Source organism: Leuresthes tenuis, unplaced genomic scaffold (genome assembly GCF_036924035.1).
Source record: "Leuresthes tenuis unplaced genomic scaffold, fLeuTen1.0.hap1 SCAF_23, whole genome shotgun sequence".
Classification (NCBI taxonomy): Eukaryota; Metazoa; Chordata; class Actinopteri; order Atheriniformes; family Atherinopsidae; genus Leuresthes; species Leuresthes tenuis.
In genome coordinates, this window is record NW_027325377.1 from 22,771,849 (window position 1) to 22,798,976 (window position 27,128).

The window sequence follows — 27,128 nt, forward strand, 5'->3', positions numbered from 1 at the left end:
CCAGATCTATAAACATCCGTTCACAAACCAGAATGAGAGAAGTTGTTTTTACGCTCAGTTTCAAGCACTTTTTGGAGGAAACATAAATAGAGTTTGACGTACAAAAAGGCTTCCAGTTGAATTGGGGGGGGGAGCATAAACAGTTTAACATGTGAAAAGGAGAGCGTTATGTGAGAAAGTAGCAAACTTTCTGTGCCGTTTTCAGTCATATCATGAAATGATTCACCTGGAAAAAACCCTGAAAAAAGGAAGCCGACTCCTAAGGCTACCGTTACTGCAAAGAGAAGCTTTTCTCTGGAATGAATTTTTATTAGTAATACTGCAAAAAACAGATCCAGAACTCCAGTTTTCAATGTGCAAATATCCACATAAAGTATAGCAGAACAAGCATGGCTCCCAAACTACCTGCCAATCACTTACAAGATCCTGATGACTGGAGGCCAGCGAAGCCCTCGTTCATTTAAGTGATACTAAGTGCAAACAATCAAAAGTACTTATTGAGAGACTGCAACACGTCCGCATCGGCAAATGACATGTAACAATGGTGACATCTAATTTATAGCTCAAGGAGCATGTACAAGCAAATAAACAAGCATCCCTGATCCAAATGTCCCTCTCAATTTGCCTCTCCCACGGTCCATTGCCTTTCACACTCAGAGGCAAAAGGAAAGTAGGAAAGGTTTAGAGTGCACAACTTTAAGCTGATGTCTTATTTACAGGTCTAAGACTTGTACTGTTGTCTCTCTCTGAAAGCCTAAGCAGGCATCGGTAAAACAGGAAGCTCCCTTAAGACGAGCACACAAACACACCACGAATACTGAGGCCTCAAAGATATTCCACCTGCACAGATGATTTAGGATGCCAGAGTAACGAGAGGATGTGAGGAGGGAGGGGATTTTTTGGAAATGATTGATCTCAGGCTTTTCCCTCCTCTTTTTTTTGATTCTGTCTTTTCATTCCTTTCTCGCAGGCAGATGTTGGAGGAGTCGTCTTCCCGTGGCAAAGCTTGTGGCAGAAACTTTGAACCTCACTGTGCCCCCATCCAGGGGTTTTCAAGCTCCAGTCTCGTGATCTCAGTAACTGCCACATGTTATCTTTGCATCACCGTGGTGACGCCTCCAGGTAACAAGGAGATTAGAAGCAGGCAGAGGCCCGTGTACAGTACAACAGCTAAGCTTTAGCAAAAGGAGGTCTTTAAATATTTAAGGTATGAGCCGGATCACACGTTGCATTTCTGGGAAGAGATAGGAACAAAGAATACAAATCTTTCCCTTGGAAATCATTTACATTTCATCGCAGAAGCTCTGTTCTTACACTGATGTAATTTGTGAGTGTTGAATTTGAGTTGTTGGTTACAAAAAAAGGATCAAAAAATCTGACAGAGGTGCAGAAATTCCTGCTGGCGACAGATAAACAATAGAAACTGATTTCTTCTACGTATTTTATGGCTACTTATTGAATTTTCATGCATTTTGTTTTTACAGTTGCAACCACATCAATAATCTGTGCAGGAAAAATAATAAGCAAACAAAAAAACCAGGCTTCTTCGGCCTCTTGTCAAAGTCAATTAGAATTCTCAGGTAATGACCTTATTTGCATTGTAAACCAGGCCTGTGTGTGAGGGGGCTAATGGGGCCAGTACCTGAAGAGATTAATTGAAAGTGACATTAGTTGAACTCTTTTTTTTTTTCCTTTGCACAGCCCTCTGAAGGATCGTCTCATCTTATTTTAATGTTGTGCTGCAAGTCTAAACAGCGAGGTCAACTCTTTTCAAACGTGGACACGAGCGAAGATGAGGGGATGTTTTCGTGCACGAGAGAACACAAAATACATCTTTAAAAAAGACCAAAAGCAAATATGTGTGACGTGCCTAAAGATGTCGGAACAAACATCAGCACTTCACCGAATGGTTTGGAATCCATTACGACACAAGTCGCAGTACAACACTGTGTGTAATGTTCCCGTGTGCTGACAGTTACTGCATGATTACCTTTAATAACTCGCATAACAATATTATAAAGGTATAAAAAACTAATAAGCACAACTACAGCGGCCGGGTAATGACGGCTATTACTGAACTTATGGATTTTGACAGAGGTGAGAGACAAAAAAGCACATGCAGTCGCATATTCTTCTACCTAGAACACAAAAGGTCGTAACACGTTCCTGACACCCCCTCTTGTGCTGTTTAATTAATCATATTATTCATGATTATAATCTTAACAGTATACAGTCTACCTGTGACATGAAAATGAACAAAGCGAAACAGCACGAATGTTCCCATCTGTTTTTCCTCTCTCAGTCTAAAGCGACAGAATAAGCAGTCATCTTCTCTCGTGGCCGAGGGCAGAAGATTTTATTTTCTTAGCCAAAGAGCAGGAGGGGTGGATAGACGGATCTGTGGGTAGTCATATGAGGAGGCAGCCTCACTCTAATTTATTTAAAAGTGTAAAAGAATGACCTTGAGATCAGAGAAGGGCAGAGTTTCTCTCTGGATGGCAAACAGAAACAATGGAGCAGCCCTAATTGTGACATTACAATCCAGCACACAGTGAGCGATCAGAGGGGGATTGATTAGAAGGGTTGAAATGTGGAAGACTTTGTGAAAAGGTCATTGCACACTCCACCTGGAGTTTTCTGCCTTCCACGTCCCCCGTAAATGTGGAGGAAAGTGAAAAAGAAAAAAGTACAACTCCTGCATGATTGCAGACTTTTAAGGACGGCAATATTTTCCCCAACGCATTAGTGAAATAAGATGGTAATTTCCTGGGGTCAGGGTGTATCCAGGCATAAAATGAAGAAGGAAAAAAATAAAGGGAAAAGAAAGAGGAGACTCTCCTCACGGTTCCTCCTGCAGAGAGGCTGGCATGGAGGTTAATTGAGGGGTTAACAGGAGGTAATGTTGGCAAAAGGTCAGACTGCTGTCCCAGCCAGCAGGAGGTCCCTGCTTTCTGATGACCTCACTGAAAGCTATTGGTCGTGTATTCATGTAGATGCAGATGCTGTTAATATAGGTTGGCACTCTCCCTTACAGATAGAACCCAGAGAGGGAGTGGAGAACCAAGTGATGTGAGAGGTCACAGATGTGGCTATTAAATAAAACTCTCACTTTGCCTCTGCTGATGCTCCCATGAACGAGAGAGAAGAAAGGAAAGTCCAAATAATTATGCTATATGAAGGTTATGTTAGGTACACTGCCTGCAACATTTGCCAGGAGTTGGTGCAGGAATACAGCCCTTTGAGCAGTTAACACTCATCCCAAAGTTCTGTAGCAAACATGAACACATTCTCTAAAGGCATTCCTGAGACATCACAAAAAGCCCTTTCACACGACCTGAAAGCATAATGCTGCACGGTGGGATAACAAATCATTCCACTCTTACCGTTTAAAAGTGACGTAGAGTTCAAGCGAATACTTGGTCCAGGACAGGCCGTCTACCCCAACCAATTCAGCCCACGAGCAGTTTGAGTAGGAACAGGAAGTAAACATACATCATATGCAAAAGCATGACTTTAGGAATAATACGCTCAGGATAAGAAACTCAAAAGGAATTGTCCAGTCACAGTAACAGGAGACAAGTCCAGCATCAACAAAAGTAATCCTCGAGCTGATCATCTTCCCACTAATTATGAAGCATGGTGGAGGAAGTGTCATGCATTCATTCTCCATCATATCAAACAGTGCATGAAGACAACTTGTAACGTTTACCTTGAAGTGGTCATTTCAGCGGGACAATGGTCAGGTAAGCACACAAGCAATTCCAACACGGGGGTGTACACTGGCTAAAAAAGAAGAAATTTTACTTGAAATCCACGAAAATCTAGTTGATCATACGCTTCAGAAAGCCTGTGTTTGGAGGACAGTTATGTAAAACTGCTCAAAAGTTCAACGTGAGGTCACAATTGCTCACTTGTCCATATAATCTTACAGTAAATCTTGATTAATTAATAATTTGGTCTGTAAACCATAAGAAAAAGTAAAAAAATACCAGTTTACAGCTGTAAAGCTGAAACTAGCAAATATTTGGCTTTTTAGTTTAAATGGCTAAATTGGAATCTTTAATCAAAAACGGACAGACTCAATTTCTGTCTTATCTTATTAGCTTTCTTATTATCTCTTAGCGTCGTACTAAATTTACTTAAACATAGTCACATGTTGCACAACTGGACCATGATGTAGAGAACACAGACACAGAAAGTTTGGTTGAAAAAATAAAGTAAAACATCATCATTCTTGGTAATGTTTTATTGTAAAAAAAAAAAAAAGGAAAAACAATTTAATTAAGAATCTACATAATGTGCAAAACTAATAAAATAAGCTGTGAATTCAAGGTAAGCAATGATGCATCAAGATGAAAAGGATCAAGTGTCAGGCACAGCAGAAACAAAACACAGCAGAGTAAACCGAGACAGTTACTACATGACATATTCTTCTTTTAGATAAATTCTTCACATTATTTATAGTGTTTTCTTGACACTCCTTAGCCCGTCACAAACTTGTGGTTGTAGCTAATCATAAACATGACTCTCTGCACGTTATCTGCTGAAGAGGCGTCTTTCCAACCTCCTTCCAAACCTCACGATGCGCTATTGAGACGAACCGTTCATGACAGCACATTATCTTTGATGGCATTAAGACGGGACTTTTTTCTTTTTTTTGGTTACCATTTAGTAAGCAGTACTAATGAGGGCCAGCGTTAAGCGTCATCACTTAAACAGCATCAAAGCGGATCTCCAGGACAAGAAAATGACTCTGCTGGTGATTCACCATAAACTCATTTCGACATGCACAGAATTAAGGAACAGAAAGAAAAAAAAAGGAGGAGAAAACTGACTTTACCCTGGCATTAGTTTACAATTCTAACATGACACTACATGATTTCTTTTTTTGTATTGTAAGCCACTGGGCTTGTTACCCAAAAGCCGCTTATATGACAACTAAGGTCACCATTTTTTAATTCCTTATCACCGCCCTGATGAACAGAGTGCAGTTCAACAAGTCATACTATCCCGTGTAAAATAGCATCACACAAAAGACTTGTACCATATGCAGCTGACAAAGCCTGTTCACTGATGGCTGACATTAAAGGACCGATCTCGTAGAAAAACATAAGCCGAGCACATTACATGTATTCATACAGGATATTATACAGTGAGTTATGTGGTAAAAAGTGCTGTTTTTCCAGTAAAACAACAAACCCCGTGATCTGAGATGAGCTACTTTCAAGAAATACAACATTCCGGCACTTGGTAAAATTTTGCAAACAATCATGAGCTTATCAGCAATTTTGTGCAGTTTTTTTCTGAAACAATAAATTTAAATTCTTTTTAAACGCGCATAACAAGAAAAGTAATAGCATTTTGTCCCTATAACACCCTTATCTTTAGTGTCAGAAGGTAGCTGATCATGTGAGGTCCTGAATAACCTTTCAAATTTCACCAGTTCCAACTGTTCTACAGTAGATATTTCTAAATGGAAATCTGGAGAGTGAAACTACAGTATGCAATTATGAATGTATAAACCGTCACATAAACCTTTTACAGTGTTGTACAGCACTACGTATGCAACATTAAGGTTATTTGGCATCAAAAATACTCGTATTTGTAGTAAAAACAGAGAAAATGCGATCTTTTCTTGAGTGAATGTAACATGTTGGTGCAAAATGACAAAGTAGAGGACAGATGAGAGACAACTAGACAGCATTCCTGATGTAACATTAAAAACTTTAAGGCAGTCTTTGATAATACTTTTTCGCAATAGATAGAATACTTGAAATACACTGAAGATTTAACTGACATGGTCATAAGTCTGTAATTACTTCTAGACTGAGCTAAGCTGGTTTTGATGGAGAAGCCCAGCATCAAAACACACCAACTATCACTCTTACAGACACACACACACACATACACACACACACATCCATCTTTCTGCTGATTTTAAAGTGACAGCAGCAGTTTCCTTCCCTCTTTTCATCCAGGATCCACCCTGGTCCACACCATCCACGACCTCCCTATGTGGGAAAGCATATGCCGCAGCACTCCATGCAGATTTCCAGGCAATCCGAGGACTCGCAGCAGGCATCCATGATGCCACAGTCCATGTCACAGGGGCAGTTGCAGTCGTCACCCAGGTCGTCGGTGCAGCAGCAGCAGCAGCAGGCCTCCGACGTGCATGCGCCGCACGAGGCCTGAGCCACCACCATGTTGCAAAGCGTCAGGAACTCGCAGAAAAGGCACGCCAAGATGCAGTGAACGCAGCAGTCTGGGTCCAAATCAAGCCAGCCAGTGTGACAAGTTGTGAAGTGACATGAGTATGTGAATAGAATGAGAACAAAAACAGAAATATGAAGCACACCAAAAGGATTTCAAATTCTCCAAATGTAAATCTACTGAATTCAATGTTTGCCAGGATGAAAGAAGAAGCAGAGCAGAGAAGAGTGAGTCCGTGAGTGACGCATGCTGACAGAAGGGAGAGAGCACGTGTTTAAAGGGTGATGCCAACTATGGCTGTTTAAGAAAATAAGGAAAATTCAAAGAAATGAATTCCTCCCCCGCAGCTTGGATTAGCAGACTGTTAAATAATTGTGGCATTATCATGCAAAATGCAAGATTGATCAAACAAAGATGATTAGCAAAGTCTCACCTCTGCAAATAGGTGAAATAATGCCAGCAATGCTCACACCTCTGATTAACATTTAACCTCACCGCAGCCCGTCTCTGTGTGGCGAGTTTCAGTTTGTTGTTTCACAGCAACAGGGAGCTCCCCTCCAAGTTACTAATGTGCCCATTAACCATCATGAATCTGGTTTTTGAGCTCCTGAATTAGTTACATGCTTCATTAAAATGCTACGACACCGGTTTGAATGAGCAATGAAACGGCACAAAGCTAAAGTTTTGCTTATGCTACGTAATCAAAAGTTCCAGAAAAACAAAACTCTCCATTTTTTTTCCCTCTGTGTAGAGCTGTCAAACCCATAAATTCAGATTGTGTTTTTATGTGCGACTTCCTGTTTAAGATCACTCATGCTCAGAGAGCAGTCCCAGATACTTTGTAGAAAATCCCCTGACAGCTGAAGTGAAGGACGGCAACATTCTGATAATCAATTTAAGCTGTGTGCATCTATATTTGGATCATGGACGCATTGTTTCGGCACCTACACACCTTAATTCCACCATTACTTCCTTCAAAGGCTTTTACAGCATTTTCCTTCACTTGCTGCTGCTTTACAACACGTGTTAATATATTAAGTGGGAAAAAACATCAGATTTTCCTTATTGGTTTGCGATCAAACAATTCAAGTTAGAAGTCATATAGATGATACTTCATACAGTTAAGTGTTTCATTAGATAAAGAAAAGAAAGATGTGACTTTTACTTCTTTTGCTGCCTCTAGGAATGATGTAAAGGTCAGGGTTGTTACCCGGGTTACCAACTGGGAAATTCAACTTCCGAAGCAATCGCTCATTTCTTTATTTTTCTAATTTGTTTTCATTTTTCCTCATCAGAAGTCCAAGTTACCAGCATTCAATGACAATATGGTGAGTCAATACAGAACAGGAGGCTGCAGGAACAACTAACAAGCAGGTTGAGGAAGAAGCCCAAGTAAAGTTCCCTGCTGCCTTTGGATGGGTGCAAACATCACACATAATGTGGGCATGAGCTATTAATTGGACTCTGCTCTAATGTCTAAACATAATAAACCTGGAATATCCTTTATGCACCTCGTGTGAACACCACAACGGGAATACTGCCATATTCAGAGTTAGAGTCAGTAGCTGAACAGTGTTGTGCATGTAAACCAGGCCAAATGAGAGCAGGAGAGGAGTTGGATCAGAGAGGAGGCATGATATAAGTGACAGATTAAGGTGACTCCTTGCACCTTATCTGCAGCTAGTTCTATTGTGTGAAAACACTGCATGAATTTTTTAGATTAAACCTGCAATTTCATGACATCTGAAGTTACTTTTCTCTTTCTATTGAAAGATTAAACTTGAAATAAAACACCTATTTGTGTAGCAATTTAATTAAAAACAGACACACAAATAAGGTATGAATGCATACAGTTTATTTTCTCGTTAATCAAGCTTTTCCACACTTCTGCTCAATCCAAGTGACTAAACATTAACGCTCTTTGCAGCCGTCTACTGTTTTTAATCCAAGGCCAGAACAGCACCACTGCTTTGGAGCGCTAAAGAGACATGATGTGGATAGATGCAGAAAATAGCATTACAAACAGGGCGCATTTGCATAACTTTCATCAGCCCATCTTGAGCTGTCAGAAGGGGCTGTTACTGATTGGGTTAGAGGGACAGCAAAAGGAGCAGAGTGTGGAGGACGGACTCGGGAGGCACGCTGAGGGCCGCTGAATGCTCATGTTTGATTAATCAAAGTAGATTTTTTTTCTTTTTTCCTAATTTTGCAGTGCTGAAGGCTGCAGAGCTGACCAGAAGCTCTGGCTGACTGCGATATAAACAAGATGGAGAGGAGAACATGAAATGAGAACGTGTGTGCGTAGGTGCCTGTGAGGGGGCCATCTGAAGCCATACCACTGGCAGTGATGGAAGATGCATGAGAACATATCAGACATCCAGTAAACTGGTAGTGAAACTCATACCACACTGCGATGCTTACTGTGATGTACTGCTGTCTGAGTGCATGCCGGTGAGAGCAGTGAACATGAGGGATGCACCGACTGCTCAGCAGGTGACCAGACGTAGCTGATTTTCAGCCAGTGACCGACGCATCGGGCTCCTTCCTTTCCCTTATCATGGGCATAACAGCCCAAACACACGCACACTCTAGTTAGGATTGCATGTCTTTGCTGTTTTTACTGAATTGCAGTGGAAAGACCCAAAGAAAGCCATATGTTTTACCGCCCTTACACATAAGTAAGACATCAAATGATGTCAGATAAAGTTTAAGACCTGTGAAGGTATGTCAACTGCTCATTATGAGATACACTTTTCCCAATAGTGCCACTTTCCACTTAGACAGCATACATGATGAAAGCGGCTGTCTTTAACAGATGATCAAGATTATAATCCTGAGAGTGTGTGTGTGTGTGTGTGTGTGTGTGTGGAATCCACTGAGCAGCTAAATAGAGAATAACTCTCAGAATGATAAAATGAGGACCTCATTCGACTGCTCATGTTTGTTTTTCTCGACCTTTTTTATTTAAACGGTATGGGCTCCATAAATGGACGGAAATTATCAACTTATCCTTATTTACCGCAGCAGACTCGTCTGATGGAATTACTGGAACTATTTTCAGGGAACTGGACCATTTTTGGAAAATGTTTCATTGTGAAAACTATTGTACGTGGTGACAATTACAGTTGTTTGACAGAACATCTGGATCAGACAAAAAAGGAATCCACAGGTGAGAATTTCCCAAAAATTGGAATCGACGTTGAAAGTTGCAATCAGCGCATCTGTGATCAACACCGCTTAGCAACAGCCGACAAAACAAAACCTAAAAGTTCAGTCTAACAAACTCTGAAGGACCCAGAGGGTAAAGCCATGCCAGCATTGAAAATATAACAGCACACTGAGAATACGATACAAACACAGTACATAGGCATTAAGCAGTGGCCAGCCACATCAGCTATTCACTTGGATGTATAATTCAACACCAGCAATTAGTCTGGATCTTACAGAAGGCAGCAAGGAGGAGGGGAAACAGGGAGGGTCGTGCATTGTACACAAGAGAGCTGGACGCGATACACATCTCCACGAAAACACAGAGAGACAGACAGAGACAGAGTGAAACCAAGCAACAGACAGGCAGAGCAGCACAGACTGACAATGCTCCTGTTTAATGTCAGCGAGTGGAGATGAAGCCCAGAGTTTGCAGGGCCAAAAACAGCGTCCGGCGCCTCTGAGGAAATAGTATGAGGCATCTGGAAAGCTAACATCAAGAAAAAAAAAAAAATGAGGGGGAGCGGCATGACACAAAACAAGCTGGATGGGCCTCAGAGCAGCAAGCTGTGCAAAACATTCAAACTCACAAAGAGGGAGTCGGAGGGGCAAGATAGCCCGAGATAAAGGGAAGGAGAGACTGATCAGACAAAGCCTCGGTGGTCAAGGGAATGCACAGAAGGCAAACATGGGTAAAGAAAGCAGAGGATGTGGGCTGGATAGTAAAGGTTCACCACAGGCAACTTAAAAGCAATACTGTTTATAATGTATGATGGAGGGAAGAGTTAAAGAACTAAACCTAACAGAACACACACACACACACAGATCTAGGTTTATAGCTCAGGCAAAGGTTTAAGACAGTCCTCAAAGGCAAAAAGGAAAAAAAAACTTGAAAAGAAATCTAAATGAGGCTAAAGCAGCTTTGAGACCTGAACGGATTACACACAATTAACAAAAAACAAACTGGATGAAAAGATTTGAGACGACCCGCCATGCTGCACAAAAGCAGTGTGGCAAATGACTCCTCAGAAGCTGCGGTGTGATCACAGATTGGCTCCGGTGCCAACGGCTTGTGCCAAGAAAAACAACAGATTCCCCAGAGCTAGCTCCCGCTAGCTTATGCCTTTTATTTCCTGAGTTCAGGGGCTGTTTAGGAGCCTAATTTCACAGGCAAACAGATTATGTTAATCCATGTAAACATTCAAACACACAACAGCATGGCTGTTTTCCGGGGGGATATAAATGGTGGAGAGAGAAACATATTGAATCTGAGAGCTCTTGTATCTTCAAATATGCAACACAAAAGTCATAATGGGACTTGTTGAACTGCCACTGTTTTATTTTTCTGCTCTCTCTTTACCAATTAAGATGTTGAAAACGTGACATGCAAGCATATCTGTGGTACGTGCATATTTACCCGGGAGGTGTTGTGGCTTTGTATGTACCTCTTTGTTTTGTTAGTGTGCATTTGGGTCAGATAAAGATGTGACTCTCTCATTCCAGCTTACATCTCAACCCGACCGTTGTAATCTTTCAATGAAAGCATGAAATTACATCTTATTTTCCGACCTGACTCTGAGGAAAGACACGCATAATGAGATCAAACAGAAAAGGATGGGATGAATGAGAAGGAATGACCCCTCTGCTAAGAAGAAACCTGCCTAAGTTAGAGAACACAAGTCCATAAATACACACACGGCCATGGAGCACAGTAGTTGGAGGAGGGAGGCGACGGGACCCTGTTAATGAGGGCCAAGGTGTTGCTGACGGCATGTAGGAGCGCCAAAAAGGGCCCAGAGAGGTGTGAGGGGCCATGAGAGGCCTGAAGAAAGCTGGTCACGACTTATAATAGGCACCCCGTGCTCTCAGGCCTCGTTAGACGGTCGCACCTATCTCCCTGATGGAAAAGGACCGGCCAGCCGCCTTCATTACTGGACGCACCTCAGCCTTGCACCTGACAAAGTGACGGCTTCCCTGCATGCCAAACGGACTCTCTGACTTATTGTTAAGGAAAATAAAAGCCACAGGAGAGAGATAAGATGTCATTTGCTCGACGCGAGTGATAAATATGTGAAATCATGCACGGCCATCATTAAAAGGTGAGAGAAGGTAAGAATTTATTATCAATATCTTCTGAAGGATTATTTCGGACACCTCCCAAGAATACCCCCATTATGTTTGATGCTGTCCTCATTTCGCTGTGCAACTGCAGATTACTCAAAAGCGTTTTTTTTTTAATAAATGGACTGAACAGAATGCCTCTTTTACAAAACCACAAACTTCTTGTAAATTTTTAACCGATAGTTGTCAAAGACATGACAACCAATGCTCAAATTATGTTACAAATGACCTTATCTGAAGAAATTCTGCAGCTTATGCCACTGCTAGATAGATCAAATCAATCTTTAATCATTAGAAGCTGAGATGAAGAGACTGAGGCATGCCATCAAGTGTTAGAAAGGTTAGTATATGTATCAGAGAGCGCAGGTTTTTACTCTCCCGTGCAGGATACTCACCCTCTGGTAAAGGAGGTTTCTGGGACCCTGTGGAACTGCCTTTGCTGCGTCGGCTGCTGTCACTGTTGACGGACAAGCTGGACCTCAATTTCCTCTGCACCCTGTGCGACACGGGCGTGGACGACTGCCTTCGGGGCTGCTCCGTCATCGGTTTGTTCTCCGTCACGCCGGTACCGGGGCCCGACCCACCCGCAGCGCTCGTGCCGACGTTGGCACCGCAGGAGCACGTCCGCGTGGCTTGGGGCCCATCGACGCCAGAGTGGATTCCATTGCCGTTGCTCAGTGTGGGTGTGCCAGTGTTGCCTTGGCGAAAGCCATTTTGGTCCCTGGCAGAGTCTCCCTCAGCAGCCTCAGAGGGCACAGGCTTAAGATCAGACTCAGACTGCGGTTGAGCTGGTGGGAAAAACACGAGAAAGGATGTCATTTTTACTCCCATTTGGCAAAAAAGTTGGGTGTGTGTATTCAAACATATCTTCTGTGATGAATGTTCCCATATTTCATCCTGCATTTATTCAAATGAAACACTTCCAAGCAAAAGATCTTAATAAAAAACAACCATTAAATCCACTTTTTAAAGCCAAAACTTTGCAAAATACTGATACAAAAGACAGGAAATATGAGGTAGTGCTTTACTTAAATAAAGCACTTATTAATATAAGTGTCAAATTTCACAGAAGAGTTGTGGATTCCTTTCATTAAACTTTATTTTAGCTGAACGATAACTTTATCCGCACTCTCTGCACCTTGCACTTCATGTATTCTGTTCACATAAAAACTCACTGTAGCTTTTGATGTTCTGCTCTTACAGACTGAATACAGTAACAGAGGCACACCTTTCTAAGCCAAATCATTCTCTGCGAATCACAGCACTATTTCCTGACGTGATAATATCGATCGTACGGCAAACATTTCACCCCAGAGTGACAGAGAGAAGCGTACAGACGTATATTCTTACACACAGCAGGATCACAAAAGCCACCACTGCAGATAGACTGCGAGTTAAGACGAGATTAATTCAGTAGAAAGAGGAAGGAAGCCTGTGATAGTGTACATACATAAAATGGCTGCTGTCTGCAGCAGTAATGATCTTCTCTTCTCTGAAAGCTCAGAGATGGCCTCAACTAGTCTTTCTAAGTGCATGTGTGACAGGCACAGAAAGTCAGGAGACAGCGACCTGTCTGATAAGAAGGAAGGGGAAGGATGGGAGTGAGCAAAAGGAGGTGGCATTTTACTGAGGAACACCTGCACATTCAGCTCTACTGGGAGTTTTCTCCTGCATTACCTTCCCTCCACATCAGAGCCCTCGTGCATGTGCTGCCAGGTTTTGTGAATAATTCATCTCTTTTAAAGTTTGTCTGTGTGAACCAGGCGAACTTATTCTTTTTTTTTTAACCATTTAATGTCGTCTTTATAAACACGTCTTCACATTTTCTGTCATATCCAACAGCTGTAAAGTGAAAGCTCTGCTGGCGCCTTGAAGTGCTACACAGCTGTCCGAAAGTCAACAAAACTTTCCAAAGTGGATGCGAACGCAGAGCTTGGTAATTTCTTTCCATCTCTATTTTCTTTCTGTCAGCTCACCAACAAGTGCAATTACTGTTAACAAGAGAGCAGAGTGTGAGAATGGGGCCTTGCAGTTTTTAACAACACATCACCCTGGGAGAGGCCGGACGTGAATGTGGATGTAAAACAAAGCAATTAAATGCACACGCTGGGTTTTGCCTTCTCCTCATTCAGGCTTCTGCATGCTGCTTCGATAAACAAATATAGACTTTAGGGATCAGGATTCCATGCAATTTGAATTAGACAGCCGGGTAGCACACGATAGAATTCATTATGCAGTGATTTAAGACCAGGTTGATGGATTTTTTTCTCCAGAAGACAAAAGCCTTGCAGCGTGCCCATGACAATCTGAGGAAAGACTAAAGCGTTCTAACAAGGAGGCTCACAATAGACTGCATCTGTTGCTGCTTTTTTAATATATGTGTCCTGCTTTTTTCAGGTCAAGTGAGTCATTAACTAACCGACAGTATTAAACAACAAGCATCAAGAATCACAACTAGAAGGCAAAGCTGCAGGTCTGCTGGCTGTGATGTCAAATGATTTACAATCAGAAAATGTCGAAAAGTAATCGGCAAATCAAACTGTGGATGTTATATAGTTCCCACGTTACATCCCATCTGCGTTTGCACATGTTTTGATGTGTAAACTGACATTAATGGGGTTAATGGAGAAGGAGTGATGAATATGACTCCAAACACACACACATGCAACTCACATGTACCCCTGCATATTCCAGCAACAGTAATTGTGCTGTTTAAGTGTCGTGTAGTGAGTTAAACACAGCAAACTTCCCTCTGGAGGATGACAATTCGTTAACAAATCAATCCCCTGTAGCATCATAATCTGCATAATTTCTCCCCATTTATGTTAAGAGAACTAGCCACATTGGCCCTCAACACGCCAATACACATTCAGGCAAAAAAAAGGGCAAAGTAGACTGGAAGGCATAATTACCTTTCCTTCTGAGGAAGTCAAGCTTTTAATTTGCCAAAGTATAAATGCTTATTAAGAAACCACCACGTAAAAACTGGAGCACTTGAGCGGTGACTCGAGTTTCAGACACACTGCAAAGCCCCAAGAAGTGGTTTGACTCAGAAGATTTGCGCACTTCTGTGGCAGGTCCCTGGATAGCCTTTAAGCAGTCACGGTCTTTATTTTTAACCTGATGAACGTGGTGACCAAGATAAATGGACATGTTGGAGCAATATTCATAATCATTGATCATAATAATGATGATACTGTCCAAGATGGCAATGACAGACTTATCCAATCACTGTGAGACAAATGAAGAGATAATGAGCGAAAGCATGAATACGGTAAGAACTGAGAGCTACTCCAGTAAGCCGGGGCATCGAAAACTTTCACAGTGTATGTTCGCAATCCTGTGGAAGAAATACCATATGTTCTGACCTCAAAGACCCCCCCCCCCCATGATGCTACTAATCGCTCGTTTACAGGTGGAAGAACACACAATCCCTTTACAAGAAGTCGCAATAGAAGCCCTGGTAACACCAGCCAACATCTGGTTTTTGATTGCAATAGGTGAGTGTTTAATCGGCATTCAGACTCACGTCCAAAGAATCTGTGATAGCTGCAGGTATTTGTTCACAGACGGGAACACGATATGCCCATTTTCAGCAAGCGTGCTGCACTCACGGCTGCAAGAGTGGGCACAGCTGACCTTTTCTTTGAAGAAACAAATGTTTACCGACCACAAAGTTTTGCAAAGAGGCTGAAAAAACTCCAGTAGCAACTCACTTATCAAAAGAGACAAGAGTGATTCATTTCACCTGTCTGCAGGACAGCTGGCAACTCACTCCCAGTCCTGCTGTGTGGGGCTAAAGTCCAGTCAAAAGTAGTAAACCAACCTCATTATCTCAAAAAGTAAGCCTTGTCAAAAAAAGGGGGTAAAATACTGTGTAGTGCCATCCCTTCATGTTGTCAGAGATGCATGCTTGTCTCCAGTGAGGTTGTGCTACTTACTGGACCGGTTCTGAACATGCTGTGGCCAGCAAAGTGTGGATAAACACTGTACTACTGGCAGAAGGAGAGAGTGGATGTAATCGGTCCGTTTAACCGGTTGTACCAGTGTTTGAGAGATCTTTAAACAAACTGTTACTGGTGTAAAAACAGCAATGTACATGCAGCATTTTTACCACTTGCTTTAAAGGAATTTTCCACAAAGTCCACATTTAAGGCTGATCTCAGTACCAGCAGCTACTGGACTGGATGTAAATGAGCAGTTTTGTTCAAATGTGGACTGCTTACGTCATGCATCAGTCCAACAGAGTGAGCGCAACTCGTCATTCATCCACTGGTATTTAACAGCCATCAGGCATTGTTGTAACGTGCCTGTTAATTCAGTTAATCACAGCGTCAATGTTTCTTAATTATAGACGTTGCACAAGTGTGTGATCAACTTCCTTTACTTTGGGTTTTCCACAAGATTCAACGACATGACGTTTCTGAACAGAGTTTAGTCCGGATCTAAAGATAAACTGAATTCTGCAAATAATAACCGAGCCCGTTAATAACTCCTGACGGAGCAACAAAGACGCATGGCTTCTGCACTCGTTCCTCAGTCAACCGGCATCACGATCTGATACACAAATCTCAGCAGGTTTGGGAAAAAAATGAAAAAAAAAGACCTGGACATACACACATAAAACACACACACTTCCAATTGAACTTGTAACTGCCCTATTTCCAGCACATCAACAACTGTTGAGAGTGTACATTTGTAGTTGAATAAAACATGGTATTCCCCTACACACGCTGTCACACACATCACAGGGGAAACTAGGGGGTGAGTGCTTCTTGACTGTCTAAGCAGCATCCCAATTTGGTCCCAGCTACTAGTAGCTGACAGCCTCAAATATCTGGGGAGCATTTTTAAAAGGCCAGTGTTTGATGGATTCATGAAGAACACACAAATATAATTGCCATTTGTCACAGAGTCTTCAGTGGCTGCGCCACACCGGGACCGAGCGGCAGAGTGCCTGGAGAGCGCCGGAGCTGCACCGGAGCTGTGCGGGGGATCGCTCTGTATGTAAAACTGAGTATATTGTATAAACACCGCCGTTTTTGTCACAGAAAATAGGTCCTACAGGAGGGAACTGGAAATTGCACCCAAAAGACACATAAAAGAAGAGGAGGCCGACTGTGTGTCACACAAACACACACACACACACAGGTAGAGGGAGAAATATGCATACATGCATGCATTCATGTCAACTGAAACAAAGCTGTATAAACAAGACTTTTAAAATAGTCGAGAACATGAAAATATACCTCAAAGGTCAAACAGGGCAGCGTGGAGATTCTCATTTGCACACCACTGCATCAAGAGTTGCAGGTAAGGCATAGAGCAAACTGAAGAATCACACAAGCTCTACGTTTCTAAAGCTCAGTCCTTTTTAATATTAATGCCCCTGAGACAGAGAGAGACGGGGAGAGGAGACACGAAAGGTGTTTGCTCAGGCTTATTAGAATGCCCACCATAAGAGAGCATACAGTTATTCAAATGTCACATCACTCCCTCCAAATAAAACACCACAATTTAGATCTTGTAGTCATCTCCTAATAGCCATTATTACACAATGCTATGAGTTTGTGAGTTAACACTGGATGGAGTATGTGAGCAAGAGGAGGCCCCTATAGTTCTGCTCACGAGCCCAAACAGAAACGGGTAGAATACGCAGCGGCACTTAGCTGTGAAATGCTAATTCCGCTAACAGGGCCAGTGTTTTGTTTATCTTTTTGCGCCTTGTATTAGAAAAACATGTATATTTTCTGCTCGACTGGCCGTGTACCTGCATGATTGAAATGCTAATTTGTAACTGTGCAATGACCTAGCCAGACTACCACCAGCACCCCCCCCCCTCCTCCTACTCCTCCTCTGGCTGCCAAAACAGCCTGAGGTATCATCTCTCCTCCTAACAAACAGCAGTGTGTGGAACAGCCCCGGCTTTTCAATCCAAAGGGATATATTTTCTCATTAGAAATTATACATCTTCCCTGTCCGTATTTATAGACGCAAAACCAGGGGAATTATACTGCAGAGAGAACGAGGAGGACGCACAGAGAGAGGAAAATAGTGCAATGAATGTTATTACAAAAGGGCTCTGATTGGAATTTTCCTTGGGCGTATCAAAGACTCGTTTACCGTCTGACCTTCTAAACTCCAAGACAAGGACTTTCTTCATTGTAAGAAGACTGGTTAGAAGGAAACAGAAAAGTTAGACATGGATCAACGTTCAAATGCGCCATCACAAGAAAACCAAAAACAAATCAGTGTCCGTATAACGCAAATATGAGTGGAAACTGTCAAGCACAAACCGAGAACTGGCATTTGATAAGAAAATTAGACTCCTGTAGAGTGAGGATGTGGGTGCCATGCAAACTCAGCCGTCTTGTCTAGAGCGTTTACACAGACTGGATGGCGACCTGACACAGACTAACAGAAACGTCACTTGTTCCAACAGATATTAAAAAATGAAAGGACAGGAAATGCGACATCACACAGCAGTCCTGGTGCTGTCAGTTCATACACAGCCACACAATGTTTTCTATTTATCCTAGATAAAATGGTGATGTGCAGATGATGATGACCGCTGAAGAAAGCTAAATTACCTGCTCTGATATTGGATCCTCATCAGCAGAAGTGACATGTGGTGTGTGTGTGTAGCCTGCGACAGAACTCTATTAACTGTCTTCACCTGTCAAGGCTCATCATATCGCTCAGCATCTCATTTAAACAGGAAACATCACATTTTTGTCTGCTTTTCCACGTCACGCCGGGACCGTCGGGCGATGTTGCTCAACATTTTCATTTTCAGTGGCCCTCCCCCACCCTTCCTTGTTTTCATTTTTTTGTGACATCTATTCAAATCGGACTCGTGAAAAGTACAGCCGCACTTTCCCCTCCATCACTGCTGCTGCCTCTCCCCAACGCAAACACAGGAAACATGTCAGGGATTTACTCATTTCAAATTTAGTTGCAGATTGAGTGGAAAAACTAACCCCATCGGACCTTGTTCTGCTTAATTACATTTAACAGTAGCAAAGGCATCTTGAAGGACGAGAGCTTGATTCGGCTAAATGAACCTCTCAGCACAAGTGGTAGGGTGTGAGTGCTGGGATGGGAGGGGGGAGGTGGAGTGGCGGTCATCAATTATTCTTTGATTTCAAAATGGAACATTCTCCTAGATTAATATGTTTGACTGCTATCTAAATCACCAAATCTCCCAGTGAGATGCCATTTTCTCTTACATGAATCATGTTGAGGGAAAGTCCTCCACACTCACTCCCTCCCACGCCCCACAGGGTTCTGGTAGCAGAAGTCTCCGGTCTCCACTGTTTCGTGGAATTTGGCACGGTGCTAATCTAACCCTACTAATGCAGTGCAACTAAAAAAACCTTACAACTTCACCGCAGAGAGTGACACTAAATGAAGCGTTATTCCCCAACCCTCCTCCTTTTTGAGATGAATTTGCACGAGCCTGTTTCTGCATTAAACTTTGTCAAATGCTTTTCACTCTTCATCTGTTTCCTACCATCCAAGAGTGGAGAAAAAGTGCCGTGTAAAGACAGCCGATTGCACGGCTGCAGTATTTCTAAAAAGCTGCACGTCTTGCTCAGATTTAGACTTTACACAACTAGCTACCACAATTTCTAGAAAGATCAATTATGACGTGACTCAGAGCAGGCCTGAGGGAGCTGCCAGGCTTCATACCCCCAAAAAATGTGCCCCACCCTCTCCTCACCGACAACTCAAAACAAAAACGGAGCAACAGAGCAGGAGTGAACGGGAGGGAAAGAAAAGAGAGGGAAGGAGGGTATTTTCAGTTTCAGTTACATCGATGACTCAAATATTCCAACTTCAAAATCTCTTTCCACAGGAAGCTCGCACGTTTGAAATTTAACAGCAGGCGCGCAGACATGCGCATGTGCACTCATACTTGTGCACATATATCTTTTTAAAAAAGGCATACGCATGTAGAACAGCAGAGAAAGAGACAACTACACACTCCAAACACATTATGAGTGTGTCTTTACAGGAGCTACTAATACAGACAAAACTGAAGTTAGAGATGAGGATCTGGCAGTTGAGCCAAAATATAGCTGAGGTCTGTCTCCAGGTCAGAGAGAGGGGATAGGGAGTCTATCAAAATACCCCCACACCTAGTTCCTTTCTTTGCTCAGTATCAATCTCAGCATTAACCCTCTGCTAATGGGACAGCTGTGGGTCAGCGCCTCGCATCTTCGGGATGCCAATCAAGGCCTTAAGCTGAGAGATCAGCCTTTGGGACAGAGGTGCTCGTCTGCCTCTGAGTGGCTTTTAAAACACAGAGACGCCTGTATTGATTTTAGCTCTAGTCTGAAAGAGAAAGGGCGGAGGGGGGGGTGGTGTCAGCTGTGGCTGTCTGTGGGGCTGGACGGGAGCCAGCAGCCACTGGTCCCTGGTCACCCTCCACTGATCAGGGGGCCTCACAGAATGACCTAGCAGCGAGGCACTGAACCTGCAAACACGAAGGGGCCAAGCAGTTGGAAGCTCGAGGGGTTCAGGGCTAGTGGGGGCAACATCAGCAGAGATCTCATAATAGAAAAGGGTTTTAACCTTAATGTTGGTGCCAAAACCCTGTTAGGGGCCAAGTAATCCCCCCTGCGCTGCTGTCATTTGAACTAGTTGATTTTTTCTCCTCTCGCTCTCTCTGCGAGCAGCTTGTGAAAGGCACCGACACGACATGTGTGGCTCTGGCTGAGGAGGTGGCAAACACAAGCCAAGCAGTCCAACTACTTTTTTTGCTAGTTGATATTACTTCTTTAATTAAAGAAAAAGATCTGACTGCTTGTTGAGCCCTTTTAGAAATCCTCTATATAAGAACCCTATAGGCACAAAGGTCAGTTGGTGTTAAAATAACTAAAAGTGTCCTCTAGGAAATCAAAATACTGCCTTCCTCTGCAATCAAAACCCATATATGTTCCCTTGTATCTAATGTGCACTTAAAAGGCTGCAGTCCATGAATTGAGGTATGCATATCTAATCATTTGGCTCAAGTATTTTGAATGTCTTCAAAAAAAAAGAATAGTGAATAGTCTTGGGCACTTTGAGTAAAATATGCTAATTAACACACTTGAAATTTCCCATATGAAATCTATCTGCACCAAGACAATGAGAAAATAATTACAACAGAGGTAGAATTACAATGACCATTTTAATCAACCCCTAGACTAGCATTTCACCCTATTTATACAGTTTTTGATTCTATGACCCACTGGTAAGTAATCACTTGAAAATTATGGTTCAGTTTATAATAGGTCTATGCTTTAGACACATTGTTTCAGTGGAGACGGGGCTCTGAGGATTACAATAAAGATACGAATCTTGCAAAACAACAATCAGTATGGCAAAGGATTCAGAGAAAAGCAAAGTGATATGAGGTTAAAAAGTCTTAAAGTACTTTGGGAGACTCACGAGTCAATGTGAGACGGGGTGAACTCAACACATGGACAGCGTAATTCTTCAGTACTGATGAGGAAATTGACAATGAAGAGGCAAGTGCACTTTAATTTGATCTCTTCTTGCAGTTTAGTGTCAAAATCTTTAGAATTTTGTGTAAAAATCTGGATTTTTCTATTCATTTTGCCAGGGCAGTTGACAGTATGTGAAACTATCCCATTAAAACAATCCCTTTGCTGCTTTTATTAGGGGGTCACCAAATTCACTTCTGAAAGGTCAACTCTGCGCACAGGTAATAAACCCGAATGTGTGCCACCAAAGAGCCGGATCAGACATTCACACAAAGTCCACACTAATGCCTTTATTTAAAAAAGAGGAAAGTCATGTTATTTGACCTTCCTTTCATACTAAAGTTTAAACTGAGATTAAAAAAATGTTAGAAAAACAGACCTGTTCCTCAGAAGCTAGCAAGGTCATCTTTATCAACCACAAAAGCATTAGAAAAGTATTTGACAATGTGCTGAATAATGTGATGATTAGACTTTAAAAACTGGTGCAATTCATTCTGAGGCGGGGGTGCAGAGGAAAGGACTTATTTGCAGGAGATATCAGCTGTTTGAAAACTCAGAACTGTCTCTTGAGGAATGTCGTCTCCTGATTCTCCCTCCTCCCACAGGACGGTGAAGAAACAGAGGAGCCGCTCGCCAACAACGCCCTCACAGGAAGGGCAGAATCACACGCCACAGTGATCTTTATCCAACTTCAGTGCACAGCGATAATATCAACTTTTTGGGTCCATTTGTTTACAACGCTTTCCTACAAATGCATCCTGCTTCCCATGAAGACCATTTTCATTGTAATGGGACCCCCGCCGTGTTTATGTTGGTCTTTCAAGACGACTCGCTGATTAAACAGACAACTTTTCAAAACAATGGCTTCATAACTGTGAAACGATAAGCGCTGTTATCGAAACACCACCATGGGCTTCCTCTTTTCACCGGGCTTGTACGATACACAAGCTTTTTTAAATCAGACAGCGAAGGCTGAGATGTAGGCAGGGAGATGATTTCTTATTGATTTCCTGTTTCTGCAGTGAAGAACGCTCTCAATTACCCCTGGCAGCAAGCAGACTGGTCCCCCTCAAACGCAACAAAACCACAGTGAGCCTGCAAAAGCCATGATCCACCCTTCATTTCTTTAAACAGGAAACAAGTGCAGGAACTTTCTAAAATATGTGCAAAAATAAATGGAAATTTAAAAAAAAACAGTGCTGCAATTCTAAAGAGCGTCAAAGTGAATATCTGGTCTGAGCTCCTTTATTCTCCAACACAGCCTGAACCCTCTGAGACAAGCTTTCTGTCATTTCTTTAAGGAGTCTTCAGGAATAGTTCTCCAGGCTTCTTGAAGGACATCCCAAAGCTCTTCTTTGGATGTGGGCTGCCTTTTGTTCCGTTCTCTGTCAGATGATCCCACACTGCTTCAATAATGTTGAGGTCCGGGCTCTGGGGAGGATTCATCCCTCCATAAGACCTGTTGCCACTGATTTTCAGTCCACTTCTTGTGTCATTTGGCACAGCTCAACCTTCCTTAAAAATGGCTTCTTGTGTTGACAAAACACTGGGTCCCTCCTTCAGTTAGGTGCCTTCAATATGCTTGAATGTTTGATGACAGACAAAAGAAAATCTAAAAATCATCAAATGCACGACTAGAATTGAAACAAAGAGTGAAAATGAGGTAAAAAGCAGCCAATGCCCAAAGAAAAAACACTTTAAAGGACCTTCAGAGAGCCTGTAGAACTATTACTCAAGGCCACTTTAAAAGAATACAAAATATAGAGAAATGAGGGGCAGATCAAGACTCTGTGGGCACTGCAGTTTACACCAAGTATAACAGCAGAAATTCAAAAGAGGTGTAGTCTAAGATACACCAGTCTGTGTCTGTGTGTGCGTGAGAGAAAATAGTGTGTGCAGATGTTGAGGGTGGGGGGGCATCTATTACAACACAAAACTGTTGTCACAGGAGCTTATCTGCTGAGATAAAAAGAAAAGCATGCCTCCCTCCAGAAGCGCAATACACCACACACCTGCCAAGCAAAAAGGACCTCTTGACAGAAAATCTTTCTTTCTTCCCCTTAAATCACTTTTCCATGCTAGTTTGGTAAACAGGCCACGAGCAAGTCATGAAAAAATAAAGAGTTAAAAGTTGCCCTGGAAAAGTTAACAACTTCTAAACAAAGGAACTGTTGTGAGGAATGGTGTTAAATTAAAACCACAGCTCTTATAACGGAAGCAATCAGCTGCTGTTAGCGCATGTTGACACATCTCACTCCTCTTTGGAAGAAAGAAACGCACATAAACAAAGCTTTTAGTCCATTTCACTTTGTGAGCTGCAATGTTCATCTTCGTATCAAGTGGAATTACCCTGCAACTAAATTTAATCAGACCTGCGACTAACTCGAGCGACATTAAGCAGAACCTTGCTGTGCCTCACATTTGCATAAAATGACAGGATTAGTTCAGAGTTACAAGAAAGCTTCCCAAGTTAAAAAGGGAAAAAAAGATGGGAAAATTCCTCTGGTAGCTGGCACAATTCTTCTCCAATAGGTAAATGTTTGGTAGAGGGTAAAAACACTGCGGCGAAGATTCAATCAGTGTGTAAAGTCTGCCAATGACAGAACCACAAACAGGATTTCCCCACTTCCAGAACACAGAGCTGAGGCTTTGGAAGGAGAAGTGAAAATGGCCGAACGAGCCAAGTGTTGGTCATTATGGCAGAATAAGAAAGCCTGCGTGTTACATGTGCAGAGAGACTATCTGAATATTACTTTCATTGGAAACACTGAAGCTGATATTTTAGTCGGCCGACTGACCCCGACTCCTGCATGTACGCTGTTCAAGTGTCACAACAAAGCAGCTTTATCAAAAAAACAGGAATTTTTACCCCTTTTAAGGTTAAATCAAACATTGTTAATACTTGCTGTAGCTAATCTCCATCTGACTGTGCAGGCAAAGCATTTTAATCATTTTCACTCCCTCCAATTAAACGGCTCATTGTTGTTTATCGTTAAGAATAACAGCAAGATGTCCTGCTGTCCGCCCACAGCTTTCTCAGGCCGTTAAAACTTACTTCTTACAGGCTTGCGATAATTAGGCTTCTCCTCTGACACGTGACTCTGTCCTCCAGCGGGTGGTTTCCTGGGAGACGATGTTCTTCCTGATGATTCACTGTCACAAGCATCTGAAGTCGCAAGAACGAAATGTTAAACACAGTTCAAGAGGAAAAACCTGACGCACTCACACTGGAGCGGTGCACGTTGTGATGCACGTCGACTAACAAACAGAGCTTTGCTTGTTTAGTTGAATATTATCCTCTTACTGGCTCAACTGATCTAAACAGATGCGTATCACAGCCATTCCTCTAAAAACAGATGTTAACATTTCCTGTAGGGTTAGTCAGAGTGGACGAAATATCAGGGACAGCTGGACGTGCTGCAAGTGCAGCGGCCAGAGCAGCCTGCTCACGCCAGAAAAAACAGTCCACTGGCAAGCTGCACAACACGGTGGGGCGGTTCAGGTACAGGCCTTGCCAGAACTCTGGATCTCATTTTCTCTCCCTGTGCTCCCGGGTGCACTCTACCTGCCAAGCTTCTTTTACAGCCATAAAGGCAGCATTCATCTAAATTGGAAAAAGTATGTGGGCAAAGCAACTTGGCCTGATAGCTGCGCAAAGACACGAAAGACGCTTTCAGTCATCTCTCTAAGCCGTGTCCACTGCGCCTCTTGACTTCAAAAACTTGCAGAAGTTTTGCTCCTTACACACTGCTGCTTTGTTCAGAAAAAGAAACCATCCACAATGACTGCATTCACTGCTCTGATACCAAGCTTCGCCCGTCTGCAACAACACTTCTGTTTGCAAGCAGCGACAGACGAGGGGGCGGAATCTATGGAAGAAGGCCAAAAATGCTCAAGAGATACGGCATATCTCAGCTTAGAGCTGATGTGTGGTAGAGGCAGTTGCATTAGCAGCAGAACTGCGTGATGCATCGCATTATTTAGCGATCACTTAGAAATAAATGGGTCCATTCTCAGTACATCCCCGGTCCCCTGAGAGGGGAGATCTAGTCTGAACTGCAAGCGCCTGGGAAGGTCCGGCGAAAATCCATTCACAATCCAGCAGCCCCAGTGATTGCTTACTTTGTCCTACTTTACTAGTTTCTGACAGTGCCATAATGATGCTCGGTATAAATAGGATGGTTAACGGTTCATTGCTTGTTTGAAGAAAAATGAAAAAGGGGGTGTGGGGGTAAGCTTATTTTACATGTGATAATCTTAGGGGTAACCAGAAAGTTAATTAAAAACTATAATTGGCTGTGGTTGCTGTTAATAGTCACCAGGGCGTTTCTTCAGACTTTATTGGGGAAAAAAAAAGCACAAACATTATCAAAGGCACACAGGCACTAATGTATACTAAATGTGTTGTGAATGTACATAAAAAAGACTCGCATGCACTGTCCCACGCCGAGTAAAGCTGATACGGATGCATCCTCTAGTTTTGCTTTATCTTTGACCTTACAACTAAAACGAGCTCTTAACCGAGTGAGTCCCTGATATTTATAACTCAGTTTCATTCTACTGGCTGTGTGGAGGAGAAGAAATAATACATTTACAGTCATATGAGAGAACTTTGTGTGCACACGAGCCATGTATGCACACATTTAGGCTGTCAGCCACAAAGATGTGGGTGAGACACTCAATAAGCTCTGGTTGTTGGATGTGAACAAGTGCAGAGCCAACTTATCAGAATTTGGGATGTTGTTTTCTTATCACTATGACTTCATGAAATATAAATAGCATCTTGACAAAGCATCTCAGTGCTGCTGTGAAGTCCCACACTTGACTTTGTTCACCTAAATTAAAGTGATGAATCAAACGCTCCTGTCTTGTGTTCCCTTACCGTGCGAGGCTGACAGCAGGGGACTTGTCTCGTGCCCTGGGCCCTGTCCCGCCGGCCCATCTGGAGAGAGGACAGTCTCCTTGGACATGAGACAGTCGTCTTCTTTGGAAAAAGCACAGCAGAAGAAGTTCCTCCCTTTCCTCAGCCCTCAGTGCTGCGAAAACCAATGTGTCATTACCAACGCGGGCTTGAGGACACAAAGCAAACTGTGCAAGTCATTACTCAACATGAGAAAGAGCTCTGCTTATTCACACACTGAGAAAGTGACGTCGGGCTCCAGTAAAACTTGGTGGAAATTTCCCTTCACGCGCTTTTTACATGAACTTGCTCTCAGAGTGTTGCGCATTTGTTCACACGCTCCCTCCTTTTTTAATCAAAAAGCGACGGACAAAGAACTGTTTGGTGCTGGAAGCGCTGATTGTGTATGAAGCATAACTTACCTTCCAAACATGACAACTCCCTTACTTCAAATCTGACTTATTCCCATCCGTCCTTCCTTCAACGCTTTCCTCGAGACGTTTGGAAGAAAAGAGTAATTTAGCGCTTCAAAACTTTGCCCTAACTTTCCTTGGGAGAACTTTTTTAGTCCAGATGTGTTTCACTAACAAAAGATTTAATATGATCCGCGCGACGCCTTCGACGCTCAGTGGCGGTAGTTTACTAGAGGAGTCTAAAACATTTTCATCATATCCGGATTCCAGCCGTGCAGCCAGTGAAGCCACTCTTCTCTCCCGTTGCTTCCCCTGACAGCAGAGAGCAGAACCAAATGTTTCAGATGGAAAAAAAACAAATACTACAAATGATGCTGTTTTCTCCCGAGTTGCAAATCAACTCCAAAAAGTTACTGGAATAATATTTAGAGAGAAATGTCAGATTGACTGAAACTAACTCGGAGTTGAAGGGCATGAAACAACTGCAAAGATGTGCAAAATGACCCAACAGAACTTCAGGAAGCCTCAAACGGAAATAGAAAAACAGCAAAACGGTACAACACAATTTGGAAAAATCATTCAGCTGCATTCATACCTACTGCATACACACATACATACCAACAAAGCACCAATAAAGAGATATGAGATGGTTAAAACTACCACAAAGGTACTCAAAACTACCTCAAAGATGTCCAAAGCGGCTCGAAAAGGCTTAAAAGAGAGACTCAGAAAAATCACAGGGAAGCAAGATGACCCGAAACAAACAGAAAGACATTCAGGACAACT

General features: G+C 42.6%; 1 protein-coding gene across 2 annotated transcripts; it reads right to left on the bottom strand.

Moving 5' to 3' along the window:
• Nucleotides 1–4,228: 4,228 nt before the first annotated feature.
• On the bottom strand, nt 4,229–26,605 carry mdfic (MyoD family inhibitor domain containing). Of its 2 annotated transcripts, none has more exons than XM_072377547.1 (5): nt 26,352–26,605; nt 25,912–26,065; nt 24,085–24,195; nt 11,934–12,326; nt 4,229–6,262 (listed from the first exon to the last, which is right to left on the bottom strand). In XM_072377547.1, exons 2-5 carry the CDS (start codon nt 25,997–25,999, stop codon nt 6,012–6,014), a joined length of 843 nt encoding a protein of 280 aa, XP_072233648.1. In that variant the 5' UTR covers nt 26,000–26,065; nt 26,352–26,605; the 3' UTR covers nt 4,229–6,011. The 2 variants fall into 2 exon arrangements, with proteins under 2 accessions (XP_072233648.1, XP_072233649.1); XM_072377548.1 differs by having other exon boundaries at nt 25,912–26,117.
• Nucleotides 26,606–27,128: the final 523 nt, after the last annotated feature.

What these genes read in the sequence shown, in the direction of transcription:
- mdfic (XM_072377547.1), bottom strand. Translation starts at nt 25,999, where the DNA reads ATGTCCAAGGAGACTGTCCTCTCTCCAGATGGGCCGGCGGGACAGGGC. An exon ending in CCTGCTGTCAGCCTCGCACG is followed by an intron (nt 24,196 to 25,911) that starts GTAAGGGAACAC and finishes TTGCGACTTCAG; the next exon opens with ATGCTTGTGACAGTGAATCA. An exon ending in GAAACCTCCTTTACCAGAGG is followed by an intron (nt 6,263 to 11,933) that starts GTGAGTATCCTG and finishes ATTTGGACCCAG; the next exon opens with ACTGCTGCGTTCACTGCATC.